This window comes from Pezoporus flaviventris, unplaced genomic scaffold (genome assembly GCF_033815535.1).
Source record: "Pezoporus flaviventris isolate CSIRO_AGI_PZ_B2104156 unplaced genomic scaffold, CSIRO_AGI_Pfla_v1 ptg000078l, whole genome shotgun sequence".
Classification (NCBI taxonomy): Eukaryota; Metazoa; Chordata; class Aves; order Psittaciformes; family Psittacidae; genus Pezoporus; species Pezoporus flaviventris.
This window is the reverse complement of record NW_026892626.1, coordinates 15,749,672-15,775,718: the sequence shown is the minus strand read 5'-3', so window position 1 is coordinate 15,775,718 and position 26,047 is coordinate 15,749,672. Positions and strand designations below refer to the sequence as shown.

The 26,047-nt window shown below is 52.1% G+C and overlaps 1 protein-coding gene across 5 annotated transcripts in view; it reads left to right on the top strand.

The window, feature by feature from the left end:
* Positions 1-26,047, top strand: part of TNRC18 (trinucleotide repeat containing 18) — a 55,848-nt gene that overhangs the window by 17,147 nt on the left and 12,654 nt on the right. For 3 of the 5 annotated variants that reach the window (XM_061473478.1, XM_061473476.1, XM_061473477.1), the window contains 15 exons: positions 793-918; positions 1,338-3,140; positions 6,162-6,264; positions 6,611-6,816; positions 7,002-7,148; positions 7,549-7,733; positions 8,443-8,866; positions 9,331-10,278; positions 10,889-11,064; positions 11,798-11,934; positions 12,368-12,496; positions 14,321-14,495; positions 15,554-15,917; positions 18,708-19,010; positions 25,746-25,985. In XM_061473478.1, the coding sequence (XP_061329462.1) occupies positions 793-918; positions 1,338-3,140; positions 6,162-6,264; positions 6,611-6,816; positions 7,002-7,148; positions 7,549-7,733; positions 8,443-8,866; positions 9,331-10,278; positions 10,889-11,064; positions 11,798-11,934; positions 12,368-12,496; positions 14,321-14,495; positions 15,554-15,917; positions 18,708-19,010; positions 25,746-25,985 (5,466 nt within the window). The remainder of the gene's footprint in view (positions 1-792; positions 919-1,337; positions 3,141-6,161; positions 6,265-6,610; positions 6,817-7,001; positions 7,149-7,548; positions 7,734-8,442; positions 8,867-9,330; positions 10,279-10,888; positions 11,065-11,797; positions 11,935-12,367; positions 12,497-14,320; positions 14,496-15,553; positions 15,918-18,707; positions 19,011-25,745; positions 25,986-26,047) is intronic. The other 2 variants (XM_061473480.1, XM_061473481.1) reach the window with 2 other exon arrangements.

The following is a 26,047-nucleotide window of genomic DNA, read 5'->3' as shown; positions in this document are numbered from 1 at the left end:
GCGGGTGCCGTTTGGTGGCAGTGTTGCAGAGGAGTTGCTGCCTGGAGCCAAGAGCTTGTGTTACTACCGCTATTACAGTGATTGTATTCACTCGTGGTGATGGTTATTTGCATGAGGACGTTTCTGGGGGGCCCACTCTTGGAAGAGGCCCCAGTGTCCAGGATATAATCCAGACCTCTGGCAGCAGGGCCTTGGCGACACGCTGCTTTCCTATCAGCCTGTGAGTGGGTGGTTTTTTGCTCTGCTTTACTTCCCTCTGGGATAAGATGCTGGTTTGGGATACGTAAAACTGCGCTTTGTGTGAGCTGCTGTGGAGGATGCTCTAGTGCTTTCCTAAAGCCTGTACCCAGTGCGGGGCAGATGGGCTGTGCTGGCAAAGCCATGCTGGCAAGAGGTTCTTAACACTGCTGGGGGATCATGTTGGGGAGTGCCCTCACCCACAGGTCACCACCGTATGTGTGATAAAACAGCTTCTCAGTGAGGCAGTTTGGTCCTTCAGCCTTCAGATTTAAGGCTCTGCTCAGAAGCAGCACGTTGCATTTGCTGCATAAGGCCCCACAGAGTTGCCAAGGGCAAGCTGGGGACCCACAGTGGGGGGATCAGCACCTGGGGGGGGGGGGTCCCAAGCACCATTCCCCTATGTGTGCTGTGCGTTGCATCCCCGCAGCCACCGCTCCTGGCGCGCGAGGGACCGACAGCCACAACAGTCTGTGCTCCTGCGGGGCTGGTTCCAAGGCAACGTGCCGCTTGGGCTTAAACACGCTTCCCTCTTCTGTTTCCCGTTTTCCTCAGGCTTCTCCCATCTGCCGAATGGGCTCTACCCGTCGTACATTCCCCTGAGCCACCTCGAGCCCCCCAGCGCCGGCAGTCCTCTCCTGGCCCAGCTGGGTCAGCACAGCCTCTTCGAGTCGCAGAAAGGTGAGTCTGGGTCCCTGCACGCCTTTTCCCTTGGTCACCCCTGCGTGCTCATCCTGTCCTTTAGGCCTGCTTGGCTCTGGGTGCTGGGATGTTGAGGGTGAAGAGCAGGAGTGCCCTAAGGTTATCATCCAGGGATGTTTCCAGTACAACAGTACTGGTTGTGGCTGTGCTGTAGGGAACCCAGCTGGGTCCCTCCTTGAAGTCCCCATGTGCTGCCTCATCCCAAGGCTCAGTGTGCATCAGAGACAGGGCTGTCCGTACCACCTGGGCCACATGGAGATGGTCTCCTTTGCCCTAGTCCTTCTAGGCCGTGTCTGACACATCCTTGAACCCCATTCCCTCCCGGTTTGCCACCTCTCTCCTGTCTCCCATAGGGCTGTTGGAGGCCCACAGTAATTTCACTTGCTTTTGCTCTTCAGATGGGTTCTACCTTTCTGGCCATGCAGGCCAGTCCGCTTTGCACCCGCAGCCTCCTCTCTCCAGGACCGTGGGCAACCACACGTCGAGCACTTTGCTCCGGGAGAAGGACCTTGGGCAGTTGCACAAGAGCTCAAAAGAAAGCCTCAAAGACCCGGGTGGGAAGGAGCGGGCATGCCGGAGCGATCTATCCCTGCCCTTTGCCAAGAAGGAGAGCAAGCCGAAGGAGGAGCCCCGGCCCCACAGCGTGGTTGACCTCACACAGGACACTAAGCCCGACAGCGAGCGGAAAGTAAGCGTGGTGGAGAAGGCAGTGAAGGTTGGTGAGCGCCTCTCCCCGTTCCTGGCTGAGCACATGCCAAATCGGGGTGGTGGCGGTGGGGAACCCAAGTCCAAGAACCCGCTGCAGAGCTCTTCCCTCAGCAACTGCAACGGTGGTGGGGACCCCATGCTGAAGGTCCTGGGTGCCGAGCAGGACCGCTGTGCCAAGGATCCCGCTCGGCACGATGAGAACATGAGGCCTTCTGCACATGCCCACGCCGAGCGGTTGAAGCGAGGGGAGCCCCTCCTGCCCTCCGTGGGTGCTTTGCATGTCTCCTGCAGCTGCCCGTCCCCGCATCCCTCACAGCCGGGGAAGATGACGCCGGCCACGACATTCCCTCCGCAGCCCATCCATTCCAGCATGTACACCATCTTCCCGCCGGCCAAGGAGCTGGGGAGGGAGCACAAAGTCATCGCCCCCACCTTTGTGCCTTCGGTCGAAGCCTACGACGAGAGGAGCGGGCCCATCCAAATCGCCTCGCAGGCCCGCGACAACAAGGCAAAGGACAAGGACCTTGGCAAGGTGGGGGTGCTGCAGTCACCCACAGAGCGGTGCCTCGCGGATGCCTCCCGTACGCTCTTGTCCCAAGACTTTTCTTGCCACAGTGATGCCAAAAGGATGGAGGCTCTGAGGGAGAAGGGCTCCGTAATCAGGGCGAACTCCATGGCACTGAAGAGACAGGTTACTTCGGAGCCCTTCCTCAACCGGCCGGGGCTGGGCTCTCCGGAGAGCAGGGAGTTCCTGGCTTCCAAGGACTTGCTGAAGCCGAGTCCGGAGGCAGAGCATCGCCCCTGCGAGCGGGACCGCTTCCAGCGATCCAGCTCCAAAGAAGCAGCAAAGGTTTATGGCACTTTGGACTCCTCCAGGCAGCACCTGGACCATGCTCAGCTGAAACCACCCGAGCAGAAGTGGAAGCCCTTTGAGATGGGCAACTTCGCCACCACGCAGATGGCGGTGCTGGCTGCGCAGCACAACCACGTCACCCGGGCGGAGGAGGAAGCCAAGAAGGTCTACCTTGACCCCAGTGGCTTGCCACGGTCCTCGGTGGTGGGCTCGAGGGGTGCTGCAGACGTCCTCCACCCCGCCTCGCATGGCGAAGGGTCGGCCATGCAGAGCCTCATCAAGTACAGCGGCAGCTTTGCCAAGGAGACGGCGTCGCGGCAGAGCTGCGGCAAGAAGAGCCCCTTCGGTGGCTTGGGCAACGTGAAGTTGGACTCTGCACAGCTGGGCACCTCCAAAGTGCAGCAGCTGCTGCTGCAGCAGCCGGCGAAGCAGCTGAAAAGGGACCCCGAGAGACCTGAGAGTGCCAAATCCTTTGGCCGGGAGAGCATCGGCTCCCAGGGCGAGGTGGAGGTGAGGCACTTGCCCGTCGGCATCGCCGTGGCTGTGGCCCGGCAGAAGGACAACAGCAGCAGCAGCAGCAGCAAACTGGGGCCCAGCTTGGCGGACAGGGATCGCTCACTGTCTCTCAGCAGCATCAAAGGTAGGTTCCCCAGGCCTGTCTCTATGGCATGAGCTGAGTTTGGCATCCTCAGCTCCGTTTGCCTCCACTTCCCAGCCAATGGCACATTGTAAACCACAGTGGGGAGCAAGACTCTCTGTGCAAGAGAGACTTCCCTTTTCCTCCTTCCATCCCCTCTGTCCACCCCATCTCCATGTGTTTGATCCTTGTTAGCAAAGGGACTGACAGGAAAACCACTTAATCCACCTTTGTGCTGGTCTTTTAATCCCATGGGTTTGATTTAAGCCATGGTGCTGGCAGGAAGGGGATGGCTCTGGTGAGGTATCTGGGGCTCTGCTTGGCTTCTGCAGCAAGATAACACCCGAGGGCTGCCCAGCATGGAGAGAGCTCGCCTCTGGCGTGCCAAGGAGCGATGCCAAAGCAAGCGGCCGGCGAGCATCGCTTGACTTTCCATGTTTAGCCTTTGCCTTTCCCGTTTTTCTCCCTTTACTCCTCTCTCAGCCAGCAGCCCCTCTCCCCATTCCCATCGCCTTCCCCACTGCCCGGAGCACCTCGTGGGCAGCACAGGGAGCTGTTTGTTCAGCCGTTCAATCGTCCCAGACGCTCCCAGCTTGCGTTAAATGTAATTTACTGAGCCGAACTAAAAGGCTGCAAACAAGGGTTGAATTCTGGCAGGCCTCCGGGCTCGTTGCTAAGGGATGCAGTTGGCTTTCAGACAGAAAACAAGACTGCTTTTCTCCTCCTCTCGCCCCCCAAATGCTGCACACCCCCCCCCCCCCCCCCCCCTTTTGTATGCCAAGAGATATTGGTCTAATAACATTAGCTTGCTTGCGCTGAGTGGACGGTGCTTGAATGTTTAGACCTTTTAAGAAGGAGAAAGCAGGCTTTAGTTGGCTAATCTGTAGTATTTGGCAAGTAAAATGCAAGTATTTAGTGCTGGGCATTGGTTGTCAAGGGAACGGGCCTGAGCCTTTCCTCCATGCATAACTGATTGAATTTTTCTATGCGGGTCCGTGCGTCATGTTCATATAGAGAGACAAAATGATCATTCACTGTCTGGACAATCGTCAGTCTGTACAGAAAAGGGACCGTCCTGTCGGCAGGCTGGGGGCTAGGCAGGGATGAGAGGAATAAGAAAGTGCGTGTGTGTTTGGAGAGGGGATGAGGCAAAAAAGATGCTAAACCTGTCTATAAATAACAGAGCACAAGGAGTGGAAATGGGAGAGGGAGCGGAGGTAGAAGAACAAAATAATGGGTTTCTAATAAAAGGCTTGGGGTCAGCTCACCTTGTGCCAAGAAAGGGAGGCTGAGAGCTAACCGAGGGTGTGCTACATATTCCTGATGCTGAAGAAGGCATCAACTGGGGGAAGATAAATAGGAAAAGAGGCTCCAAAAGGACAAAAACATGGTATAGGGAGTGGAAGGGGATTTGTGTGTGGGTGGAGATGGTGGTAGGGAGGCAGGGAGGGATGCTGGGCTTCCAGAGGGATTCACAAGCCCCTGTGCCTTGTGCCATGAGCAGTGGAGACTGCACAGGGCATCGTTCAGTGAGCCAAGGAGGGGCTGGTTGGGACAGGTACTGCACACAGTGTCCTGCCAGCCTGCAAGGGAAATGGGGTGACCCTGGAAGGTCCTTTGGGACGGAGAGGTGTGTGCCAGGTTTTAAAGCATCTTTGCTTTCTGCTTGAAGTCTGCGGAAGGAGCCTTGGGGAGAGGAGCTGGGAGAGATGTTGTCTTGTTCCTGGATTCCTTCTGACAGTGAGAGCCAAGGGAATTGGAGACTTGACAGCAAAGAAACCATGGGCTGTCCAGGTTTGAGGAAATACACTGCGGAGCCCTCCTTGAAAAGGCTGCCTGTCAGCAGGATAGACTTGATGCTCCGAGATGCTTTCCTGTGTGCCAAACCTCATCCAGATGGGAGAGCGAGGACCCTGGTGAGGGCTGTGGGGAGCCAGGGTGCAGCCATGCGAGGCCGTGCTGCACTGCTGAGCCCTGTGGGGTGCAGAGCATTGTCCGGGCAGGGAAGGAAGCAAACACCTTCCTCCTGGTCCCCTTAGACCGGCCGGTTGCTCACTGCAAACAGGGCTGGGATTTAGGTGTGGATCTATCACCAGAGCATAACACAGAGAGGGGCAGCAGGGAACTGTGGAGAAAATCTATATGCAAGAAAGAAGCTAGGGGGAAAAAAAAAGGGAAAAGCAAGCCTGAAATCAGGCAGATTGGGTGAAAATCTTGCATGAAGTAAGTGACGGGTGGCTCCAATACCTGCTGCTGGCACTGCTGTTTGCTCCTATGAAGGTGGTTCATAACCTCTCGCAGACGCAGCTGCTGCAGTGCCAGGCTGTATTTGCGAGAGCTGCTCTGATTCTGGACAAGCCATTTCTCCAGCCAAACATCCAGCCCCTCTTTTTGGACTCTTGCCCTCCTCTGCCGTATGTGTCCCTGCCTCGCCAGCCCCTTTCTTGTTGCATGGCTCGGGGAGGAGAGAAGCAGAGTCCCACTAACAGGTTGAAGTGCAGAGTGGTGCACACTGGTTTCTTGAAGGTCTATAGTGCTGGTTCTGCCTGCTGCAGAAGGACAGGGACTCAGAGCATGCCCATTGCTCCCAGACTGGTTTACAGGAGTGGAAGGTGCTTCAGAAGATGCAGAGAGAAAATCCATACCCCTGCAGGATGCGTTAAGAAGGATGTGTGGCTTGATGCAGGGATTTAGCTGCGCCTGGGATGGGAAATCTGCCACTGTCCTTCAGCAGAAGTAGTCCTTTTGGTCCCGGTGCTCCCAGGCCAGTGGTGTCCTGTCCTGGGAAGCTGTTCTGGCCTGGTATGTGAGTCCCTTGATGGCTTGGAGACAGGAAGATCAAACCACTCACAAGTGAGAACATCTTCATCCCATAGACAGCCTTACCCAGGCCTTTAGGACTTGAACGTCATAACGGTCTTAGGGGCGGTGGCATTTGGGTGTCCTGCCTCTCCATGCCCAGAGGAGATGGGCCGCTTTCTACAGGCTGTTCCTGGTGTCTGATGGTGCTGGGTTGTCTCATAGGGCATGGACGCTCAGAAGATGACTGTGGGGATGAGAGGAGCCGCCACCGGGACAGCCACCTCCTGGCGGGGCGCTTGGAGCGGGATCAGGAGAAGCTGCTCAGGTGAGGGTTGGAGGGAGGTGGGGTCTGTGCAGGGAGAGGGCAGGGTTGCATCCATCCTCGTGTACCTGCTGGCACCAGAGGAGCACTGAGTGAGGCACCATGGGGTTATAGACAGATCCTGCTGCAAATCTGTGCCTGCTCCAAAGGGATGGAGAGATGGGATGTTTTATTCTGGACATGATGTTAACCACCTCCATCACAGCTCTCCTTGAGTGTCTGAACCCTGGGTTGCAGGCACACTCATTCTTCAGACTGTTCCATGCCCCTGGGCTCCTTCAGCAGCTGCACAGCAACCTGCAGCACTCATACCACCTCTCACTGTCCCTCTTGCCTCCTCCATCACCAGAGAGAGCAAGGAGCTGGCAGATTTTGCTCGGATACACCCCTCCGGCTGCGCCACGAACGGCTTGAACTCCAACCTCATGGTGACAGGAGGCCCAGCGCTGACAGGCTCCGGGCGCTGGTCTGCAGACCCAGCTTCACACTTGGCAGCCCACCCCTGGCTCCCCAGGACAGGGAGCCCTTCCATGTGGCTGGCTGGCCATCCCTATGGTGAGTGTCCTGGGGAACAGTGGTATATCCATGGGTGTTTGCACCAATGCAGTCCAAGAAGAGGTGTTGCTTGGTGCCCAGTGAGGCTGCTGTCTCATCAAAGGGGACGGGGTATTTTGGAGCAGTCAGAAGGTGGTTTCTCATGTGGGTAGGAGCTGTTGTGACTGTGGTGTTTCTTCTTCCAGGACTTGGTCACCCTTCCCTGCACCAGGGCATGACTCCAGGCTTCCCCCCTGCCATGGGGGGAGCTCTCCCTTCTGCCTACCAGTTTGCCAGAGACCCACAGTCGGGGCAGCTTGTGGTGATCCCCAGCGAGCACTTGCCACACTTTGGTAAGCAGTAGGGTGAGGGTGAGCTGGCCTCTCGGGAGGTGTGTTTTGGAGATGGGAGATGAGTAATCTTCACCAGTGGCTCCTCATCCCCTGCAGGACCACCCAGATTTGGAATCCTTTGTTGGGGAGTCTACTCGTGGGCTCAGCCAGGGGCAGTCAAACCAGGGGTACCTAGAGAGCAAAGCAAGTCAGATGGCCCCAGGACCCATGGGATGGTGGGAGTAGGGCTGTCAAGGGGAAGACAAAATGCTTCCCCATTGCATTTCTGCATAGCCCAGTGTTTGGCATCCCCCATTTGGCATCCTCCACTGGGATTGGGGTAGAGACACTTGCCTTGAGTGATCCTGAATCCTCTACTCATCCTTCTGCCTGCCTGGCTGCATCTCTGCTCCTTCCCCAGCGGAGCTGATGGACCGGGCACCACCGCTGTGGCCAGCCATGTACCCCCCGACCAGGAGCTCCCTCCAGCACGCTCATCAGCTCCAGCTCCTCTCCCATCAGCAGCTGCTGAGGCAGCATGAGCTGTACATCCTGCAGCAGCAAGCGGCCCACGCCATGGAGCTGCAGAGGAGTGCCCAGCTCGTGGTACGTTCTCCAGGGCTTCCATGGGTATGAAATGATCCTGGAGTTGGGAAAAAGCAGCTCTGCCTGCGTTGTGTGTCTGAAGGGTATGGATGCATTGAGTGACCCCGCCCTGGTCCTTGGGATGCGAGGCACACAAGGTGTAGAGCCATTGAGCAGGGCTGTCAGGAGAGCAGCACAGCAGCAGCACAACCGTGATTCCTTCCCTAGGGATGGCTCTGTTTAGTTGAGTGGTTCCATCCCTTATCACCTCCAGCAGCTCAGAGAAGCAGCTGCAATACTGGCAGTAGTCACACAGGGTCCTGGAGCCAGCTCCCATTCACCAATGATTTTGGAAGTCGTGAGCTTTCGTTTGGGTGTTTTACATCCATTTAATTTTTACAGTGGTCATCTGGTTTTCAGCCTTCGTTTTACATGTGTGCTTGCTGGGCTGGGGGCTTAGAAATAGAAACTGTTTGCTTTGGTTGCAAGTGAGAGCTGAGACACCCTTCACCTGATTCCCGGAGCTGGGAATTGCAAAGAACGCTGTCACAGATCAGTGTCACCCTCCATCAGGTTGGCCTTAAAATGGTGTTGCACTGGGGAAGGTGTGTTTTATTCCAGTGTGTGTTTGATAAGATCATGTATAGGTCTTGCTTGGTGGGAGGTGTGTGCTGCTCCCCAGGAGCAGGTAGGGATGTTGTGCTTGAGTTTTGCTCTGTTCTTGTTGCAGGAGAGATTGAAGGCCAACGAGCAGCGTGTGGATATGGAAGAGAAGGTGACGAAGCGGAGCCTGGACAGTGCCAAATCAGGCCTTTCCTCCTCTGCCTCGGGACTGGTGCACCGGAAACCACCCGTGCTGTCTCCCAGTGCCTCCACGTCCTACAGCAAGGCTGTGAGTCCACCTCCCCTCTCTCCCAGGGCCTCACCCGTGTCTGTGCTCAAAGCTGAGGTGATCCAAAAGATGGAGGAGCCACCTTCGCAGCCAGCCTACTCCTACCCCGCCACCCCCAGCTCCCATCCTTCCAGCCCGCCCCCTGCCTCTCCACCCCCTGCCCCTGCCATCCCTCCAAAGGAAGAGGCACCTGAGACTGTGGAGAAGAAAGACCTGGAGCTGGACAAGGAAGCTGCTGGTCCATATCAGGCCTTGTTCCCAGGTAAGAGAGCCCTGCTTTGGCAGAGTCCCGTTGTGTTTGTGCCTGCCTCCCTTTCTCTCCTTGACTCTTTCCTGCTTCCATCCCCTCCCCTAGAGAAAACCATGTAGCTCCTCTAAAAGGCAAGGACCAGGATGGTCTGGGATACAGGTCTTTTGGACTGGGATCAGTGCCTGGGTTGTAGGGGGACCTGGGGCTGTAGGCTGTCTTCTTCCCTTGGGTTGAGCTTGGGTTGGTTCCTCCAGGGCTGAGGTCTCAGTGGGAGAAGTATGCAAGAGTTGCAGGAGAGTGCTGGAAAGGTGCTGGGGTGCTTGGCCAGGAGAGAGGTACCGAAAGCAGCTGCTGCTTGAGGACAGGGAGAGATGATAGATGATGGAAGCAGAGACCCCACCTCTGTGCCTTAGTGAGAGAGAAAGCGTTCTGGAGACCTGGCCATTACACATCCTGTCCCTTCTGGTATCTTGCAGAGATCCCTCCGGGATATCCATTCCAGTCCCTGCCTCCCTCCTTTGGAAGACACTACCCCTACCTCCTGCAGCCCACCGCAGCATCCGATGCGGATGGCCTGGCTCCTGACGTCCCGCTGCCTGCTGAAGGCTCTGAGCACATGGAGCTTTCCCCAGAGGTCAAGCCCATCCGCCTGTCTCCGTCCAAAATACTAGAGCCCATCCAAGCAACAGCAGAAGAGGAGTCCTTGGAAGAGAGGGTGAAATCAGAGGTGCAGATGGAGGAAAGCCAAGAAAGCATTTGTGAGCAGGACATGGGGACTCTGAACATCACCACCTCTGCAGCCGTTCCAGTGCAGAACGTGGACAATTGCAATCTCCTGTTGCACCAAGGTGAAGCCTTGGGTGCTATGGAGCAGGACCAGGAAGACCTCCAGAGCTGCCCACCTCCTTACCAGGTTGTGGCCTGCCCTGCAGAAACAGAGGCTCAGGCAGAGACTGGGAATGGAGCAGAGACCTGCTCCATGCACATGGAATATGACGGTTTGCTCGTGCACACGGAGAATGAGCCGCCTGAGATGGACTTGGCACCCCAGCAGGAGGAAGCCTCTGTAGCTATGGATCTACAGAGCACTGATGTAACCAGGGGAAGGGAGTTTCCCAACCTGCCCCCTGAGGAGGGGGAGCAGGGGCCAGAGATCCCTTCCTACACGGAAGAAGCAATCTCTTGCCAAATCCCAGCTCTGGACATCAAGCCGGGTGACCCTCTGGCCGGGATGAATGCTTTGGTGGCTGCCACAGAGATGCCTCAGGCTTGTTCCTTGTTGACTACCACCAGTGTCACTCCATCGCAGGTGAAGGTGGAGGTGGTAACTGACCAGGCCTTGGAGCACTCCTTCCTGCAAGGGATCACTTTGCTCAGTGAAATTGCAGAGATGGAGCTGGAGAAGCGGAAGCAAGAAATGCAAAGTAAGTCGTGAGCCCTGAGTTTGGTTTCCCTGCATATGGTCCCCATGTTCTCTGTGTGGGGTGGCATCTCCTACAACTTCAACCAGGGAGCAAGGAGAGCATTACTCCGAGTTGCAGGAGCGGCTGGTACTTCGGATGGGGTTGGAGCAAGGTTGTTGTTGCAGTAGGCTGAGCTACGTGTGGCTTTTGTACTGCTCTCCCCTTCCAAAGGCCCTCGCCATGTCTAGACAGTTTGTGGTATGCTTAGCGGAAACAGAGCCCCACTTGCTGAGAGCTGCCAGGGTAACACCCTTCTGGCAGGCACTGAGTCCACAGTCTGTTGGGGTTTGGCACAAGAGGCCCCAGTAGCTCCTGATGATGCTTTCCAAGAGCTTGGCAGGTCCTGAAAAGAATCTCACCTTCCAGTAACTTCCTGAGGTGAGACGTGATGGGAACTGCCAGTTGTACCATGGCTGGGTACAACGGGAGACCTCGAGTAGGAGCCAGGGGTGGCTGGGAGGCTCCTTGGGCTGCCATGGTCCAGAAAGGGACATCATCCTCTCCTTGTGCCTCCTGAAGGAGCAGTCTTGGAATGTGAATCCCTGTAGCTTTATTTCTCTGTCCTTCCCAGCAGGTCCAGAGAGTTTCCCTGTCCGGCCAACGCTGGAGAGTTTGCTGGCTGCCAGCACCCACATGCTCATGGAAGTACTTTCCACCCCCTTTATGGAAAGTCTGAAAACCATCCGGCTGCCTCGAGAGCTGAATCCCAACAAAAAGTACAGCTGGATGCAGAAGAAAGACGAACCTGTAAGTAGCTCTTGAGTGTGGCTGAGCCTGAAAAGCCACAGTGCATCCACTCACCACAGCTTGCTCTTCCAGCCCTGGATTGCCACGGGGCTTTGCTGCCCTCCTGCATTCCCAAAGTGAGCTGGTGCTTCCCTCACTCGTGTTTGTAGCTGCCCAGGGAGCCACTGTGGTGTGTTTTAGCTTCTCCCTTGTTTTGAGTCAACAGCATTGAATTCAGCAGGACCTTGGGCAGCCCTAGAAGTGGTGTTTGTAATACAGAGCCAACAGGAACTCATCTGTTAATGCTTTGGGGGGGGGGGGGATAAATAAAGATAGTGGCAAGAAGGTTTTTCCTTGGTTTTTTTCTTTGCTGCCTCTTCCCCATGGGAGAGGCTGACAGATTCCTTTGTACCCAGCAAGTAAGTGCTCCAAGACAGGGAATATCTTGATCTGTCTTGTTAAATACGGAAAAACAGTTCTGTGGGTGTATTTTGCCCTGCAGGTTCTTTCCCAGTGTTGCTGTCCCTCAAAGCTGACTCTCTCCCATGCATAAGCCACCAAACATCTTTGCCTGGCTGTTTTTGCTTGGGTACCACTCTAGGGCTGTGCTTGTGGGCAAAGATGCTCTGCTATACTGTTAAGCGTGGATAGCTGCAGATCTTGGCCACTGCAAGAGCACCCCAATGTGCACCACCCCAGTCTGAGAGCCTGAACATCTCCTGAGCTTCTCACCCCCTCTTACTCTCCACCTTAGATGTACTCCATCAAATCGGCCATCGAGAACATGGATGCGATGGAGCTGGACTACAGGATGAGGCTGGCGGAGCTGCAGCGGCGCTACAAGGAGAAGCAGCGGGAGCTGGTGAAGCTGCAGCGCCGCAGGGACTCCGAGTAAGTCACAGCCTGCTCCCTTGGTCCGGGATTGAGACCAGCCCTCCATTCCCTCCCTGTCTCCTCTCCTCCTGGTACGGCCCGACAGAGCTTTGCACTGCACACTCCTAGGCTATGTGACACGACAACCTGAGCACTGGTGAATGCAGCTGGGAGACCATTGTAGAGGCAAACTTTGGCTTCAAGCAGCTCAGTTTAGCAGTTTGGTGACAGGAGAAGGTTCTGGGTTGGCTCCTGTTCTTGCTTGCTTTCTTTTAGGTTCCCCCCCCTTTTTTTTCTTCTTTTTGGATTTACTTCCTTTATTTATTTTTTTTCTTTCCTGTTTTTGCTTTTTGGTTGCAAAATTTGACTTTGCTTTTTGTTTTCTTTGCCTTTTTGGTTTGTTTTTTTTTTGTTGCCTTGGTTAACAGTGAAGCGTGTGGTTTTTTTAAAGGGAAAAGCATGACGAGAAAAGTAGAAGCTTGGCAAGAAGAGGCCCTGGAAGGCCCAGGAAGAGGAAACTTGGATCAAGCGCTCTGTCACCCATTAAGGAGAGAGGGAAGAGTGACAGCAAGAGTGGAAAGTAAGGCTGGAATATGGGGAAGACGGGAAAATGGCAGGGTCGCTGCACCAGGGTCGTACTTGGGGACAGCATCTCGGATGCAGCAGGGGCTCGCTGTGGCATTGCAGTGACAGACTGGTCTCTAGCAGCAGCAGTGTTGTGGAAGTGGGTGCATTTAACGTGAGTGTGTTCTTCCAGTGGGAATAGGGTGCCAGCGTCCTCCTGCTCTGCTGGTAGAGCACGTGTCTATGGTGTTGAGTGCAAGGAGGACAGGCTGAGTTGAGCGCTGAGGTGATGCGGAGCTGCCAGCTGGGCAGGGAGCTGTAGGTGAGCTTTTGGTGTTGGGGTGCGTGTCCTGATGTGTTGCCAGGAGAGTAGATGGTGCAAGCGGGTGCTGTAGAGCTGATGGCAGGGATGTTGGTGTCACGACCTGGAAGGACAGGGCCAGTGTGTTTGTAGGGCCTTTCTGTGGTGGTCCTGCTGTCTTCATCTCTGTCCCCTTAATCAGTGGGAGTTGGTTTCGCCTGATCTCTCTCTTTCAAGGGTCTGAATCAGTCTTTCTTCTGCCTTTTTCTCTTGTACCAAGTCCAGCTGCTGTTGTTTGGATGCCTGGATCTCACCACTTACCATCCATGTATGGCCCAGTCTCTCCCAACGGGAAGGCACTTCCAAACTGCTGTGTGTTTTTGCAAATCAGGTTCAGGTGCCCAGCTCCCACTGATCTTGTGCTGCTTAAAACCTGTCCTCTTGGTGGCTCTGTGTTCGGCTCTTCGTGTTTGGGTGGCTGGACAGGCTGGAGGCATCCAGAGGTGGCTGGAGTTGTGCATGTGTGCGTGCATGGTGGTGTTGCATGTGCATGAAATCAGAGGAATGCTTCATCAACTTGATGTGGGAGATGGAGATAGATCCTCAGCCAGTGTTCAGGGCCTGAAAGTGTTGGTTGAGCTGTCTGTGGAGATCAGCAGAGAGGATGCAGGGGAGGGGAAGATGCCTGGAAGCTGAGGAGGCTGCCCTATGTTTAGTGGCTTTGTGGTGGTGGTATGACCGAGGTCAGGAGGTTTAGCGTGAGGGAGGTGGCATATCAGAGCTTTTAATGGAAGCATGGTAGAAGTCTTGAGGTTTTGACTGATGATCCATCAGATAGTTACTGGAGACAGTTTGGGAGCAGTGAAAGATGTGCTTCTAGTCTCACCTACTTTATTTCTTTTTTTATTATTATTATTCTTTATTTACCCTCTCCTTTCCCCCTAAATCCTGTAGCAAGACTGAAGACATAGCTCAGGAGTGCCTCTCACATGGAGGTAGCTTGCCTGTCCTTTAAGCGAGCCAGTCCCTGCAGCGTCCTCATTCCTCTGTGTCACCCTGTGTGGCAGTTCCTTACCACCTTCTTGCTCATACCCAAGCAATCAGAACAAGTGTGTGGGCAGTGAGGCAGCTCCCTGGGCCTTGGGAATCTCTCTGTATCTACAGAGTCCATGAAGGTAGAGGTGGAAAAGACCTACAGGGCCAGCTCAGCTGTGTGTCCTCCCCTCTGCTGCTCTGTGCCCTATCAGGCAGTGTCTGGTGGCTGTTACTCAAGACACCAAGTACTTCCTTTCGGAGACCACCCTGCAGGTCTCTGATTCCAGGCACCCTCATCTATGCTGGTGGCCAGGAGTGTGCAAGAAGGGCTCCTTGGCTCTCCTCTTTGGTGGAAAACTTGTCCAAACTGCTGTCACTTCACAGTAGGCTCTCACTGAGGATCCCCGCTGTCCTGCAAGGCACTTACCCTCACTTTTGAGCTTGGTGGGGATCACAGGGAGGAAAACCCCCCCTACCTTGACCCATCCTCTGCTTGGCTTGCAGACTGAGCAAGTCCTTGTTGCTCTCCGAAGACTCTGAGACTGGTGAGGGCATGAAGAAGAGGCACAAAGGGGCCCTCCCGGAGGAGGACGAGGATGTGGAGAGCGGCAGTGGCAAGATGAAAGGGAGGAACCAGAGCTGGGAAGAGCACGATGTGGCTCCCAGCTTCTCAAATGAGGTCAGTGCCCTCATGGGGGACATGGAGCCACAGGCCAAAGGATCTCATTGCTGCTTTGCTGGGATTGGCTTGCACTGGATAACTCCTCCTGATCTCAGAGCATCTGCTCTCATATCACGTGGGTTTAGAAGCTCTTCATGAGTGGACTGTGAAGTAGAGGGCTGTTGGCAAAGGCTAATGTTGGCTTATGGAGGTCAGACCTCTTTGGTAGGCAGCAGGGGCAAACACCTTCAAGCCAGCCAGAGCACTGAAGTGTTGCACTAGCTCTGAATCCAGAGCAGTGCTTGTCTTACCCCTTTGCCTATTGAGGCAGTGGAGGAGAATGAACTCCCTGAAGCAAGGAAGGAATGGGAGCTTTAACTGCTATTTTAAACACAGGTTTTTCTTCTGCTCCTGCTGAGGCAATGAGATATTTACTGGAGCTTTAAGCTGCTGCTGAAATCCAAAGTGCACGCAGGCGAAGTACTGAGTTACAGCTGGTGTTATCTAGCTGTAGCACATGTAAAGTGTATTTATTTTCTTCAAGAAGCAAGAAAGTACCGAAAATGATGTAAGCACTGGCTGTAATGCAGTGGTGCTGATGCTCTTGCTGAGAGGCTTTTGGGTTCTCGTGGCATCTCAGCCTCTGGGGCTGGTTGATTATGTGGCAATCCGTATTTATTTGGCTGGCGTTTTGGGTAAAGATGATTTTTAATCCCTGTGATTTAGAGAAAAGCTTGTAAAACCAGTCCAAACATCGCCTAAACCCCAGAAGTTGTTGAGCAAAAAGAGCTCCAAAATACGTTGTTCTTTGGACATACTTCCTTTGGAAGAAAATTCAGGTTTTCTGAGTTAATCTTGTGGTTTTGCAGTGCTTGATAAAGGTAAAGCTGTGCTGTTTGCTGACATCTTCCTCCCTAGCACCTTGGTGGGTTATGGCAGCTGGGGCTTAAGACTATCATTTGAGGCCTTACTAACTCTAGTGCATTGGAGGCTGTTACGAGGGCTAGTAAAATCCCTCAGGTCTGCCATGATAGCTGCTCTGTATTCACCTGTGTCTCTTCCTTTCACCTCGGCAGTTAAAGCTCAAAAAGAAGAAGGTGCCGTCCGACCAGGAGCAGCTGGCCAGCAAGCTTGACAAGGCTCTGTCCCTCACCAAACAAGACAAGCTCAAATCCCCCTTCAAGTTCGCTGACAGCTCTGGGGGCAAGTCCAAAACTAGTGGAGGTGGCAGCAGGTACCTGCCACCCCACGAGGCTCTGCCGAGCAAGGAGGAGAAGAAGAGCCTGGCCAAGAACCTGGGCCTGTCACTGAAGAGCACCAAGGAAGGTAAAACCAAAGTGGCTGCCAAAATGAAGAAGATGGAGGTGCGGTTAAAAGTCAAAAATCAGCTCAAGGTTTCCCATTCACCAGCGATATCTGAAGTGAGCAGCTACTCCTATAGTAAGTAACCCCTCTTTTACCTCTTTTTACAGTGTAATCTGTTGTGGGGGCTCGTGGGTGTTTCTGGCCTCTTGGAAGGGGTCTGGTTCTGCTCATGGGTGAAAGGTGACCTCCTTCATGGCTAATGAATGCTGCTGCATCTTCGGGGTCCGCATGAGGTGTCCACCCATCTTGCTGTCCAAGAGGTAGCCAGTATCAGTGCATCTCTTCCAGTCAGTGCCATCAGTGGGGAAAAATGCTTTAAACTAAAAGGTTGACCCATGTTCTTGCTTTCAGTGGAAGCAGACACTCTCCTTCTACCTGTCAGATGAGTACTCATAGCCTCTGCTCCAGGAGGTGGTTAACAGCTCAGTTTCCAAGTCTTTGTTGAGCTGGGTGGGATTTGCTTTAGGATTATGCTGTTGAGTCAGTTGGAGAAGGGGGCACTGATGTTTGTGAGCATCTTCCTGCCCTTAAGAGCTATGGCTTGGTTCCTGGCTGACTGTTTGCAGCATTCCCATTTGTCTCATCCCAGCATCCTGTGTACTGATGGCCATTTCTGAACCCAAAGTGCACCTGAGCAGAGGTTCCTGCAGCTGAGCAGAGCTGGGGACCCCTGTTACGGAAGGGAAAATCTGAACTGCAGATAGCGTTGGGAAGACAGAAGTGGAGGTAAAGAGTCTTCAGCAATTCAGGCAGACAGTAGGGCAGAGAGGGTCTTGGAGTTTGTGGTCTGAGGTCTGGTTGTGTATTTATCTTAGCTCACTTGTCCTTTCCTCTGCTTGCAGCTATTTAAGTCCTGTGTTAAAACCCTTACAGGGTGTCTGTACACATAACAAATATATCTCAGTGCAACACCAGTTTAGAAATGTCAGTAGTGAGGAGGATGATGAGCCAATGGTCGTCCAAGGGAGCAAATGTTTGGCATGAAATGAGCTATTTACATGGCAAAATAGGAGCCACTGGACTTGAACACAGCCTTTGGCTGATTGTGCTGTACACACCACCCAATACTTCTGTTGTTGAATGAGCTTCACTCCCAAGGACAGACACTAAACTGGGAGCTCTTGAGCTAATGGGGAGGGGAGGCATGGGCCTGTCATTGGGTCACTCAAGCGTGATGGATGTGGGGAGGCAGGTCGAGCATATGGCTTTACTTCCCATGACTGGTGGGCTGCTCTTGTGGAGGAGGAGAAACGGGACTGGCGCCAAGTCCTTCTGCCTCTTAACCTCCTGCTTTTCTAGCTGGAGTACTGAAAACCTTGGGCAGAGATCCAGAGGGCGAGCTGAGCATCCTATTCCCATAGATTTAACAGGAGTGAAGCCCAGAATGATTTGCATATTTGGGCTTTGGGCCTCCTAAACTAGTTATCCCTTGTTTCTTCTCCACAACCAGCACAATGGATGGGGGGACTGACACCCAACCTGATGCTGGAGAGCATCTGCTGCTGCCCACAGGCTGGGATGATCCCCACTGCCTCTCTGTAACACTGTGAAGCCAGTGGTGCGTTCACAAGAGGGGAGGTGACAATTCATACTTGCTTTTACTGCATCCAGGGGTACCGTATGCTTTCTGTACTACCTTCAGATGCCAAAAAGGGGACCACTTCTCAGCGCCTGTGGGGCTTGACAGCACTGTAGAGCCATGGTGCACAGATTGAGGAGCAGCTTGGTCCCTGCTCTGCTTTGGTGCAGTTGGTATTGCTGCAGTGTCTGAGGTGGTGTGTTCAGAGGCAGGCATTTGGAATTAGATGTGTTCCCCACTTGGCTTGCTTCGGGTGCCCGTGTTGCAAACCCACTGGGAGAGGGAGTTCATGTAGAGAAGGAGATGTAGGTCAGTGTTGAACATAACCAGGTCGATGGCCTGGTTGTTGGCACTGCTGTGCATTCCATGAACATCCTCATAGCAGAAATGGGAAGTGGACGTGCTCAAGGACTTGGAAGTGTTCAAAGCCAGGTTGGATGGGGCTTGGAGCAAGCTGCTCTAGTGGAAGGTGTCCCTGACCATGGCAAGGGTTGGAACTGGATGAGCTTTAAGCTCCCTTCCAACCCAAACCATTCTGTGATTCCATGAAATGTCCACCTCAGTTTTCTCCTCCTAAAACAACTCTTTGGATCTTGTCTTAAGGAGATGTTTGGCCTGGGTGAAGAGTGTCTGTTCCTGACCGAAAGGCGGAAACACGTAATGCTGTGTGCATTTATCCGCATTCGGAGCCATAGGGTTGTGATGGAGCAACCTGGTATTCATCTGTGTTTGGAGCCATAGGGTTGTGATGGAGCGACCTGGTATTCATCTGTGTGGAGCCATAGGGTTGCGATGGAGCGACCTGGTATTCATCTGTGTGGAGCCATAGGGTTGCGATGGAGCGACCTGGTATTCATCTGTGTGGAGCCATAGGGTTGTGATGGAGCGACCTGGTATTCATCTGTGTGGAGCCATAGGGTTGTGATGGAGCGACCTGGTATTCATCTGTGTGGAGCCATAGGGTTGCGATGGAGCGACCTGGTATTCATCTGTGTGGAGCCATAGGGTTGTGATGGAGCGACCTGGTATTCATCTGTGTTTGGAGCCATAGGGTTGCGATGGAGCGACCTGGTACTCATCTATGTTCTGAGCCATAGGGTTGCGATGGAGCGACCTGGTATTCATCTGTGTTTGGAGCCATAGGGTTGCGATGGAGCAACCCGGCAGGGGTAGAAGATGGTGGCCTGGGGTCCTTCCTTCATTCACCTCCATCTTCACCCCGTCTCCACACACCACAGCACCCCCGGTCCCCTGAGGTAACGCTCTCCCGCCTGCTTTGACCACAGATACGGACTCGGAGGAGGAGGAGGAGGAGGACGGATCCCTGAGGGACGAGTGGCCGGCGCAGCCCCCGTCCGCCCCCAAGCCGCGGCCGTCCAGTCTCTACAGCACAGCAGCCAGGAAGGGTGGCCGGGCGGCCGGCGGCCCCAAGGCAGCTCCCCGCAGCGCGGCGGCCGGGCGGCCGCTCAAGCCAAAGGCGGCGGCGGCGGTGGCGGCGGTGGGCAGGAAGCAGCCCTTTTGCCTGCTGCTGCGGGAGGCCGAGGCGGGATCTTCCTTCAGCGACTCCTCGGAGGACTCGTTCGATCAAGGTTATTAGTTTATAGCAAACGCAACCCCGCACGCACCCCTCTGCCATGGCTGTGTGGGAGCGGGCGGGGGGCCGGGGTCAGCCATTTTGATGGTCAGAGCCAGGGCGGCCATCTTTGTTGTTGGCAGCGTAGCCTGCTGTATCAGCCCCACGTTTATCTGGTAGCCCTTTTTGTACCTTTATCATTGTGATATTAAGACTGGCTGGCTCTTTTAGAGCTTTTATAGCAACCGGGGTTTAGTGTCCACCTCTCCCTGCTTTCCTGTTCCCTTCCTCCCTTCAGTTTTCCCCTCACTTTCTTCCTTGCTGCCACCACCACCATTTATATTATTATTACTATTATTTCTTATTATTTTCTGTTGGCATGAGCAGTTTGGAAGGAGCTTTTTTTTATTTTTTAATTATTTTCCTTATTTTTTTGGTTTTCCTTCTTTTTTTTTCCTTTTTAATCCCGGGATACTGTTGTGTGGCTTGTGTGACTCGATGTTTGTACTTGCGATTTGGTTATACCGAGCTTTTATTAAACAGACCGAGTTCATTTTTAACTAAACCTGTGTACCTTGTCTCTCTTGCTGTGTCTCTTATCAGGCCGATTAGGTTGCCGCTTCACTCCATCCTGCTCTGCATCCCCTTCCTGCTCCCACTCCCCATGAGTAGAACTGGAATTAACCTAGTCTGGGGTACTCTCTATTATTCAAATATCCCTGCTGCCTTTGTCCACGTAAAGCTTAGGCCTTCCCCACCCCCATCCCCTTTTATTTAATACATATTTTGTTTGGGTTTTGGTGGTTTTATTTCTGTTTGAGTTTGTTTTCTCCATTGATAGGCTCTCGAAGCAGGCAGATAACACGTAGATGCGCTTGGTCCTTGTTTCCGCTGTGAGTGTAAGGTCCCCATTATTGAACAGCCAAAAATCACTCTTTTTGAGCTATAAAAGCTGGTTTTGTGTCTCTTTTTGGGTGGTGATTGTTTCATTCCCCATCACCCGCGGTGTCCCAAGGATGCGGCAATTACTGCATGGAAGTTGACTCCGCAGTTTTCCCTCCTTCACCCTCACCCCCTGTTTTTGCCACACAGCCTGTCATTAGGGCTTCAGTGGGAAAAGGGATTACTCGAGCCTTTCCCTCCAGAGACACAAGGGGTTTCTGTTCCAGAGTGCACTCATTAAATAATAATCATGGGGAAAGGTCATTTTAATGAGCCCTCAGCTCCTGAAAGAAGCAGCGCATCGGGGCTGAATGCTGAGTGAGAGCATCCCCAGTTGTTATCATCCAAGCCACAGAGCACAGCAAAAACCTTTTCAGTGTTCCCACATGGAAAAGGGGCTGGAGAGTTTTGCTTTTGTTTTGTGCTTTTGCCTTCGTGGTTTTGGTTTTTTTTTTTTTTTTGGATGTTAATTTCCTCCATGCACCTCTTTGCTTTTTCTCCCCTCCAAACCCCCAACCTCCAAAGAAAGGGGAATTCAAGCTGTTGAATGCAGCAGAAAGATACAGATTGCTGATTCGGTTGGATGTGGCTTTGGGCTGGACCCACCAATGCATTTCAAAGGCCCCCCCCCCCCCCCGAAAAAGAGTAATATATGTTTAAAATGAAAATTCATTCTTAAAAGCCAGGCAGTTCTGGGGATAGTGGATTTTATGTAAAGGTGAGACTGCCACATTTCCATTAAGAGTCTGCGTTAACTTCCATTCTTCCCTTCCCTGTTCCTTCCTGCATCTTCCCTGTGTTTATTTTGCTGCTGTTGGAAATTTTGAGGATATCAATCCCTTTTAGTTGTTAAGTTCTTGAGGGTTTCTTGGGTTTGCTTCTTGGTTTTGCTCCAGGTAAGCAGAGAGGTCACTTGGCCCGAATTGGCTCTATCTTTCAAGTAACCTGTCTGCTTTAAAGGGAAATAATCCCACTTTTATGGGATTATCTAGGGAGGGGAGGGGAATATGGGAGGAGGTTGGGGAATCTGGAACAAACGGGGAAACGCATTGTAAATTCCTCTGGGAATGTCATTTAATGGTGGGGAAACCAAAGATGCAAAACCTCCTGGGGTGGGAGGGGGGCATGGAAGGGGAGGTGGGGAGGGATTGTTTGCTACAGGGTTGTTTTTTTTTTTTCTGCAAATGCTTTTATTTTTGTTATTTCTCAGAAGCATTTACTTAAAGGGATATTTGGGTAATAGGGTTTCTAATGGCTTTCCCTGATACTAAACCGATTAATAACCTCAGCTTTTCTAGAAGTGCTCACTTTCTCCTTGCAGCTGCTTGACCAACCCTTTCACCCCTGCCCCTATCCATGATGCTTTGAATGTCTGTGTCGGTCTCTTGCATTTGCTCTCACGCTGCACTAAAGAAGCAAAGTGGTTGGCTGGTTGTAGGGCAGACACTTCTCAGCGAGGGTCACTAGCCATGAACCTGAACCTTGACCATTGTTATGTAGGTAGGCAAAATAACTTTTCTTTATGTCATCTGTCAGCCTCAGACGTTTCGCTGTTACCTCCATGAATAATGACACGTAGCTCTTTGCATCCTCTTGGTTATTTTAATGATGATTGCTGTCCGCTTTTGACTTTCCTCTGTCCATGAAGAGACTCGCAAGGAAGATTTGCTTGTGTGCACGTGTTTGAGGACTCCAGAAATACTTTACCGTTGCCAGGCCTTCTTTTGGAAAACCCTTTAACACCCAGCAAAGGGAAAGGTTGGCAGATGGGGCCAAGGTGAGAAGCCACAGCACTGCCTGCAAAGGTTCTGCCGCTGTCCTTAGAGGTTTCAGGGCCATGATGCAGACTCTCCTAGTATCAGGGTAATTGCCTGGCCATGGCCCTGCCAATATCTATGTCAGAGGTAGGAGTAGCTGCAGGAAGATGTGTTTTCATGTGGTTTGAGATAGACAACGCTGCTTTCTTACAGACTAAACACCATATTGCCATTCTGGTAAGAGGCAAAGCTTGTGGTTTTTTGTCTAGTAACCTTGGAGAGGAAACTTCTAATAGGGGCTAAAGCCACAGGGGACTTTTGAAAGCCATCAGGATAAGTAATACCTTGAGCTTTCTGAGACCAAAGATCCACACTTCGTCTTCCTCCATACTGTTGTCCGTAAGAAATTAGTACCTTCTGCCCTGCTCTCCTTCCCTGACTGGGAGGATGGTTTGACCCCAGTGAAAAAACCCCACACAAACCAGTGAGGGTTCACTGTTTCCCTGCACAGTCATTCCCATGTGACAGATTTAATGGTTTTAATTTTGGAAGTATTTCTGGAGTCAGCAGCACAGCACATCTGGGGGGAAAAAAAAAAAACATGTATTTTCAGTGATGAGAATTGGCTTGTTTGAAAAGGAAAAAGAAGAAAAATAAAGGCACAATGTGCAATTGGACACTCAAAAATCAATAACCTCCAGAATCTGGACAGATCACACAGATCAGATGTCAATGACCCAGTAGCTGTCTAAAGTCTGCCTGTACTTAGCCTGCTTTGTATGCTGTAGGCCTGCTTGGTGTTATGAGAAAACCGTGCTATTTTCTTTTCAATGTGAAATGACTCTTTTTAAGTGTGTGATTTTTTCCCTTCCCCCCTTCCCAAGCTTTTCCTGTCCACATCCCCCTCAACCTTGTTACATCAGCCTTTAAAACCCAAATTGCTTAACCAGTTTCTGTTCACCATTAACAGCTCTTCATTTACTGCTCTCCTACAGTGAAAGACAGTTAAAAGTAATGAGAAAGATTTGAGTTGGGTTTGGGTTTTAATTTAGTGCAGGTAAAAATAAGCTTAGAAAAGCCTTCTTTAGGTCCAGTTTATCAGTAGCATTTAAGTCTGAAGTGATTGTTTTGGCTGTAGAGTTGTATGTACACGTGTGGTTGCATGTGGATATATACACACATATACATGCTCTTAAAAATGGCAGTTAGAAAAAATACTTACAACTTTGGGTATTATTTTCCTTACCCTCATTCAGTGTTAACAGAATTACCACAGAAGGGAAAAAGTGATGGTTTTAATGTCTTTTTCTCCATTGTTAACTAAAAATCACCTTTTCAGGAGTAAAAAATGGGAGGCTTCAGTTGTGTTAAGGCATCTGTGCATACTTCATTTTAAACCCACATATAGTTTGGGTACAGTAGGAGAAAAACTGCTTTGCATTAAATACAGGCACCATGAGTCTCTCCAAAAAGCCATAGAGCACCAATGACTTATTTGCCACCATAACTATAAATGTGGGGATTTAGTTCAGAATCATGTGGGTTTGGAGCAGAGCCCCAGGCACGTTCTTTCTGTCCCATTTGTTAGTTTTTGTCCCTTGGAAAACGGAGAGGAAGAAGAGCAGGGATTATGCTGTGCATGTAGAGTGGAGTCAGCAAGATGTGCCCTCGCCATGAGAGGTGGAGGAGGATGGATCTGTGCTGTGAACGTGTTAAAACGTGTTTATTTTCAGGCTGAAAATTGTATTTCATGCAGCTAAAAATACAAGTGTTGCAGGGAAAATGCTGACAAGAGACTATATCTTCAGTTGTCTTTCTGTAGTGTGACTTTGAAAGAGGTTAGAATAACTGCCAGGTATGTTATTGGGTCGTACATTTTCCGTGGCGTGAGTAATAGCTGCTTTCATCCTGCCTTTTAAATCTGTTTTACCTTGCTGCATTTGAAATAGTGTAGCTGCTGGGCACCTTTGTGCCCTCACATGTGCAGCATCTTCGGATGCTGAAGGAGTGGTGGGCAGGCAATGAACTGAGCCAAGGGGGATTTGCATGGGACAGGTCATGGAGGGATTGTTCTGCTCAATTGCCCTGGTTTTAACCTGTTTCCCTCCCCGGCTTCTCAGTGAGCCGCTCTCAGCTCATCCCACTCATTAGTTCTGTCATGGGAGGTTGATTTTTTCCATTCTTTTCCCCGGTTTTCCCAGCCAAATGGGATGTGTGGAGGGGGTCTCATTCCCTCCTGGTGGGGCATTGAACTCGGGCACTGGGTTTGCTGCTTTTCAGGCAGGTGCTTTTCACATCTCAGAATAGCTGAGTTCATCTGGATTTGCTTTCTTTTTGGCAAAACGTAGGGAGCCAGCAGTTTTTTGCCCTTTTCCTGGTAGGGGAAGGAATCTGATCCTAATTTGCTGCAGAGTCTTTATGTTTTCCATGTGGGTTTTATGCAAAGAGTGAGCAGGGCGGTGGATTTCATGGTGTTTCCTGCAGGACTGTAGGTTCAGTAGCATTTTATATCACAGGGAGCCAGCCTGAGCAGTTGAAATGTGGAAGGGCTTTTGATGCAGTTAAAAATTAGTATTCTTGTGACTATTTGATGCATGCCATGGAGAGAAGCTCTCCTTGTTAAAGAAAAATAACATGTATGTATAGCTGGCCGTTACTTCAGCTGATAAAATGCAAGGATGAGTACGCTGGTTTCTGATTTTTCCTCTCATTTCTAATGTCACGGAGGAATAATGCGAAGTGGAAAACTGACACTTGGTGTTATTGGTTTGGGGTGTTTTAAACAGCCAAGTGTTGAGGACGTTTTTATCTATCCCAGAGGGCATACGTGGAAAGAAAAGGATTTTCATGTTCATTCCAGCTCATTTTGAAGGGATCTGGTTTCTCATTTGGCTCGTGTTCAGAGGGAGGGGAGCTGGTGAGTGGGCTCAGGCTGGGGAAGAGCAGGGCTCCTGCTAGTGGTGGGAATTCTCCAGCAGCCTCCATGATCCTACTTAAGCCCTCAATTTCGAGAGAAATGAAATCCCTTTTCCAGGCCCACTTTTTGCAGTTAAATCTGTTCCATCTAGATTTATGTGCTCATATATGTGTGTGTATATGTATGCATGTGGTATACGTGCGCTCACCAGCACGAGCTGGGTGAGATGCTGTTAAAATTAATTGCCTTTGAGCTGATGACAGACTCCTGGGAAGTGCTGTAGGAAGGGAGAGGTGCCACTCTCAGAGCATCTACCCTCAAAATACCTGCTGTATATACACCGTAAAGGAGAACCCCAGCCCACTGCTCTCTGCAGGTGTCAGCCGAGGCTGATTTCATTGCCAGCACTAGATTGTGGCTGTGGGCAGCTCTTCCTGCCTGTGCTGAGCTGGGCTTCCCTAGCCTGAGCTGTAGAGAGGGAAATGAAAGGCAGGGAGAGTTTTGAGGCAGAGTGTTTAAACACTCCTCCAACACTGCCTACACTTATCCCCCGTCTCCCTTATGCATTCCAAATCCATTGCTTTCAAATTATTTCCCCCCTTCTTTGCATTATTTCCTCCTGCCCCTTCTCCTCTCTCTGTCCTCCTTGCCATGACGCAGGCTGATCTCTGGTATTCCCCTTCCATGCTGATCTCTGGTTCTGATTACACAAATGGATTTTGTTATGGAGGAAGAGGTGGTGGGTGGGAGGGGAATCCCACAGCTCCGAGGTTGGGATTTTCAAAGGAATTAAGCTTTTAATTCCTCCTGAAAGCTGCAGGGAAGGAGTGCATGGCATCCTTTTCAAATCTCTGCCAACACCCTACTCTTCCCTCCCTCATCTTGAATGGGTCCTTCCTGCTGTACCCTGTATTGCTGTGTCCTTCAAGGGTGGTGGTAGGCAGGGTGATACTGACTGTATGGCTGCAAAGACACGTGTGTGTGTGTGGCCAACATCTTCTGGCTCAGCTTGTGGGGGGCTCAGTGCTACTTAGGTGAGCACAGAGCAGCAGGAGAGTTACACTTTGGGGTTGAAATGTGGCTGATGCACAGCTCCATTAGGTTTGTAATGGGCTTCCTCTCTTCTGCATGCTAGATTCTAGCTCAGAGGAGGACGAAGAGGAGGATGAAGAGGAAGAGGAGGAAGCAGAGGACTATGGGACAGACGGCACCGACAGGCTATCGTCGCCTGCCCTTGATGAGAGCGGTCTGGGCCTTCTAGCAAGGTTTGCTGCCAGTGCCATGCCCAGCCCCATCGTTCCCCCTCCACTCTCCATCATCCAGCTGGAGGCCAAGCAGAAGGCAAAGAAGAAGGAGGAGCGGCAGAGCCTGATGGGTGAGTTGCCTGGGTAGGATTAGTGCCATGGGGGCCAGGGTGGAAAGTTCAGGAGGTCCCAG